Source organism: Dasypus novemcinctus, chromosome 22 (genome assembly GCF_030445035.2).
Source record: "Dasypus novemcinctus isolate mDasNov1 chromosome 22, mDasNov1.1.hap2, whole genome shotgun sequence".
NCBI lineage: Eukaryota > Metazoa > Chordata > Mammalia > Cingulata > Dasypodidae > Dasypus > Dasypus novemcinctus.
In genome coordinates this window covers 69,326,664-69,331,758 of record NC_080694.1, presented here as the reverse complement: position 1 = coordinate 69,331,758, position 5,095 = coordinate 69,326,664, and the positions used below count along the sequence as shown (strand labels likewise).

At 56.4% G+C, this 5,095-nt stretch overlaps 1 protein-coding gene across 1 annotated transcript; it reads left to right on the top strand.

The window, feature by feature from the left end:
- Positions 1-392: 392 nt before the first annotated feature.
- Positions 393-4,296, top strand: LOC101412139 (saoe class I histocompatibility antigen, A alpha chain-like). Its single transcript, XM_023591817.3, is given in 6 exon segments — positions 393-517; positions 647-823; positions 826-915; positions 1,141-1,416; positions 1,539-1,814; positions 2,638-4,296. Coding segments are annotated over 6 exon segments (888 nt in total). The 5' UTR covers positions 393-453; the 3' UTR covers positions 2,643-4,296.
- Positions 4,297-5,095: the final 799 nt, after the last annotated feature.

Here is a 5,095-nt window from a genome sequence, read left to right as displayed (position 1 = left end):
ATAAGTAAAAATCTATAGGAATTAGTATTTTAAATTCCACTTTTGTGTCTAGAATGGTCAGTACCAGTAGAGGTCACCAAAATCTCCTTGGAGTCCTCACTAATGTGTAAGCTGTGAAGAGTCAGCACCAGGCCTCACTGACAGGGCCTGACAGAGTGCTCGGTGCAGGGGAGGGGTCGGGGCCAGTCCAGGACCCGGTCTCAGCAATCAGGATATCCCCCGAGGCTGGAATGTGGGGCGGGGAGGCGGAGCTCGGGAGTCCCTGGTCCCCGCAGTTTCACTTCTTCTCCCACCCCGAGTCAGGCCCTTCTGCCCCGACCCTCTTGACGCGGGCCCAGGGCTGCCTCCCATTGAGGGCCCGGTTCTGGAGAAGCCAATCGCTGGCCCCGCGGCCCATATAAACCCCGCCCCGACCCGCCCGGACTCAGGTTCCGCCAGACCCGGGATCCGGCCATGGCTCCGGGGACCCTCCTCCTGCTGCTCTCGGGGGCCCTGGCCCTGACCCCGACCCGGGCGGGTGAGTGCGGGGTCGGGGGACGCTGCCCTCGGAGGGGGACTAGGGGACCTGCGAGGGGGCAGGACCCCCGAAGCCGCGTCCCCCCACGCTGACCCCCCACCCTGACCCCCGTCCCCCCGTCCCCCCCAGGCCCCCACTCCCTCAGGTATTTCAGCACCATCGTGTCCCGGCCCGAGCGCGGGGACACCCACTACCTCGCCGTGGGCTACGTGGACGACACGCAGGGCGCGCGGTTCGACAGAGACGCGGCGAGTCCGAGGATGGAGCCGCGGGCGCCGTGGGTGGAGCAGGAGGGGCCCTAGTACTGGGGGAGGAGACGCGGATCCAAAAGGACAACGCGCAGACTTCGCGGGTGAACCTGCGGACCCTCCGCGGCTACTACAACCAGAGCGCGGCCGGTGAGCCACGGGACCCGGGGTCCGCGCACGAACGGGATCCCCAGGAAGAGCCGGGGTCACCCTGCGACACAGGTCCCCGAGGCGGCGGAACCCGGAACCCCAACCCGGGAACGCGGGGGGGCTTTTCCTCGGCTTCGTTTTGAGTTTACCCTAGACGGACCGAGACCCGTAAGCGCCGGGGGCGGGGTGAGCAGGTGGGCGGGGCTGAACGAGCGGTGGGGCCAGGGTCTCACACCCTCCTGTGGATGTATGGCTGTTACCTGGGCCCCGACGGGCGCCTCCTGCGCGGGTACTATCAACACGCCTACGACGGCGCCGACTACCTCGCCCTCAACGAGGACCTGCGCTCCTGGACGGCGGCGGACACGGCGGCTCAGATCACCCGGCGCAAGTGGGAGGAGGTGGGGGACGCAGAGCCGCTCAGAGCCTACCTGGAGGGGGAGTGTGTGGAGTCGCTGCAGAGATACCTGAAGAGCGGAAAGGAGACGCTGCTGCGCACAGGTACAGGGGGGCGGGGCGACCCCAACTCCAAATGTCCTGTCCATTCTTGGTGATCACATGAGCACTGCTAGAATGGCCACAAGAGAAGTGGAAAGTTCCTGAAGTTTCTGACCTTCCCGCAGACCCCCCAAAAACACACGTGACCCGCCACCCCATCCCTGACCGTGGGGTCACCCTGAGGTGCTGGGCCCTGGGCTTCTACCCGGCGGAGATCACGCTGACCTGGCAGCGGGACGGGGAGGACCAGACCCAGGACATGGAGTTTGTGGAGACCAGGCCTGCGGGGGACGGAACCTTCCAGAAGTGGGCGGCTGTGGTGGTGCCTTCTGGGGAGGAAGAGAGATACACATGCCAGGTGCAGCACGAGGGGCTGCCCGAGCCCCTCACCCTGAGATGGGGTAAGTGGGACGAGGTGGGGGCCTCTTCTCAAGGGGAGGGGCGGCTCTGAGGTTTCTTGTCCCAGGGGGGTTTCCAGCCCAGGTAGCCGTGCGCCCTGCCCCTTCCTGGTGCCGTGAAGCCCCTCCTCACACACGTGCCCATTCATTCTGGGCCTGTTACTACACTTACTTTATAAACCTGTGAGAGAAATAGGACAATGTCCCCAGTGATGATGTGGAGGTCCCTGTTCCCAGCAGTCAGAGGGAAGGAGGTGCTGAGGACAGACCTCCAGGAGAGCAGAGGGTCCAGCCCACACATCACCTACCTCGTGTTTTCTGATCCTGCCCCAGGTCTGCAGTCACGGTTCTGGAAAGTTCCCTGGATCCAGAATAGTTCTCAGGACCTCATGTCCTGCTCTCACTGGTTGTTTTCCACAGGTGGAACAGGAGGAAGCTACGCTTATGCTGCTTGGAAGTGGGGGTCGGGAGGGGGAGGTGGTGTGGAGGGTCAAGGCTGACCTGAGGCTTTGGGAAGTGCAGACAGAGCCCATGGGGCAGCTCACCCCATCACTCCTTGACTCACATCTCCCTGTGGCTCTGTCCAAACTAGACCCTGTGTTTGTTCCTCTCCAGCCAGCAACAGTGCCCAGGGCTCGGATGGGTCTCTCACGGCTTCTAGAGATGAGACCTGGAGGGCCTGAAAAGGGAGAGGGGTTGGGCCGAGAGAACACACCTGGGTCCTGGGGATTCCTTGGACATGGACGTGAGCACTGTGGAGGGCTGGTCATGACGTCAGCATTTAGAGAGATGACCTGTGCGTGCTCTTGATTGTTTTCTTCTGTAGCGTGACAAAGATGCCTCGTGGAGGACAGAGAGATTCCAGAGCTGTTCACACCCCTCGTGTGACTTCATGACCCCCTTCCCTGGGATGTGAAGACTTTCCTTCTTCATCTGGCATCTGTGTGTCTGCATTCCTGTTGTGTACTGGAGGATGGGGAGGTAGCTCGCCCCTGCCCCCACGTCCTCCACCCTGACCTGTGTTCCCTGCCCCGACCGACCGTCCTGCTCAGGGCTGGGTGTGGAGCATCCACAGCCCTGTCTTACTTCATGGTGCACTGAGCTGTCCCTTCCTGCTTCCCTTGAAAATAAGAACATGGTATGATTTTGGTTTTACAAATTCTTGCTGCTAGGAGGGATTGAATAATCAATTGAGGGAGAGGAAGCTTCTTAAAATAGGAGAAAATAAATTGTCCAGAGAAACTTCCAGAACTGTATGTCTGCTGTGTTTACTGTTGCTCTGAGGAGCCAAGGGTGGACAGGCCTGTGTTCAGTCGGTGCTCTGTCCATGGGGTCTTCACACTGAGGAAGATCGACAGTTTTGACTTTATTTATCTCCTGGTGGTTTAGTCCTTCTCTACCACCTGCCTTCCCTCTCTGCCCTTACCCAACTCCCCTGACCCCAATGCTGCCTGCAGGCCAAGCCCATGGATTTCTAGAGCAGACCCTAGTGTAGTTCCACAGGTGAGCAGTGGGAATCTACATGTCAGAGTAGGTGGGGAAGACTCTGGAAGGATAGTTGACGGTCATTACAGGCATTCTGATTAGGAAAACTTGAATCTGAGATGTCCATCAGAAATGTAAGTGAGGTTATTAGTTGCCATTGGAAATATGAATCTGGAGATGAGGAGAAGTGTCTGGGCTGGGAACACAGATTTGGGGCTGATGCCATAAAGTGATATTTTGACCCTAAGGAGGGGATGAGGTCAATGAGTGTGTGATTAGCTACAGAAAAGAGAGGACCAAGGACCGACCCAGGGCCTCCCAGAGCTCAGCAATTCATGGACCATGCTTGAGTGACTACACAGCTCTGGCCCTGAGTCTGCAAGGCACATGATCCAAGGAGCCCCAAACTTCTCTGTGCAGAGGAACTTCCTGACATCCCACCAGGATCCAGAAGGTCTGGGTGGAGCACAAGGTTCTGTATTCATAACAAGGGGGTGCTGAGCTGCTGGATTTTAGGTTCATCTTCAGAGTAAGAACCCAGACCAGGGAGGCCACATGTCTGTGCTCCAGCTCCCTGGCATGGTGAAATGTGCCTTCTGGACTCTTGCCCCCTGTCCTGAGACAGGGGTTCTGGGGAGAAGCCGGAGTGTTTCATCACAAGCTCCTCAGGCCATCCTGAGCTGGATGGTGAAGCTTGTTCTGCCAGTGATGGTGTAGCACCCATATGGTGCTTAAACCATGTAAAACACTCCTTTCTTGAAAAGAAAAGGAGGAAATCTATCATCAGTTATGAGGGTGATGTTGGGAAATGCATGCACTTTTGCTACAATGGGGTATAGACAGGTGGGGATTTATAAAGTGGTTCAAAGTTCCCCATAAATTAAATCTTTGAATTCTTGCTATATGTTACTGCATCTTAGTGGATTTCATGCTCACTTCTTGGTGTAAAATCTGGATTTTAGATTTTTCTTATTAAAATGTACGGAGTTTGTACATGTGATCCTGGAGTTTGTTTTGTTTGGGAAAAGCCACAGAACCAGGAACTTGAGGTCACACAGCCAGGAACAGAATCCATGACCTGCCCTAGGTCAGGTCCCTGTGGGAACCAAGGTCACTGCTGGTGGGCAAGGGGCTTGGCCACCCACTGGGCTGATGCTGGACACGAAGCCCTCATATAATACCCACTGCTCCTGCCTGGAAGACCCCGTGTCAGTCACTCACTCCTGCCCATTGGATTCTTCACAGTCCCACTGTCAATGGGTCAGTGCATCCTGAGCCAGAGTCCACTGTGGTCTGACAGGGAGGCCAAGGCTCCTCCATGTCCAGCTCAAATGTGTTGGGAAGGTGAGCTTCCCTCTTCATGGCAGGTGGTGGCTTTGCCTCTACCAAGGCTCCTTAAGTGTGGAATTCCCTGATGTGAGAAGAGGCCCACTTGCTGTGGGATGGGCATGGAGGATGGAAAGTGAGGACAGAGGTCGATTCCTGGAGCCAGGGTCAGCCTGGAGCTTTATCTGGTACACTGATGACACTCGGGTTTGGCTGTATAAGTAGGTGACTAGTAAATGACATCTTTCAACTCATTTCCTTATACTCTGTTATGATTTCACCTATTATCTCTGCCAGTTGATCCTCACAAATACGAAGAGGGGAAATGCTGGATGGATAAGTGATTTCTGAAAACATCTCTCCCTGTCTTTTTCTCAGAGTAGGATTAAAAATCCCCAGATCTCTAAGACTTCAGAGGATCGCATGTGCACTGGCATTTCATATAACTTACATTTCCTTGCCCATGCACATAT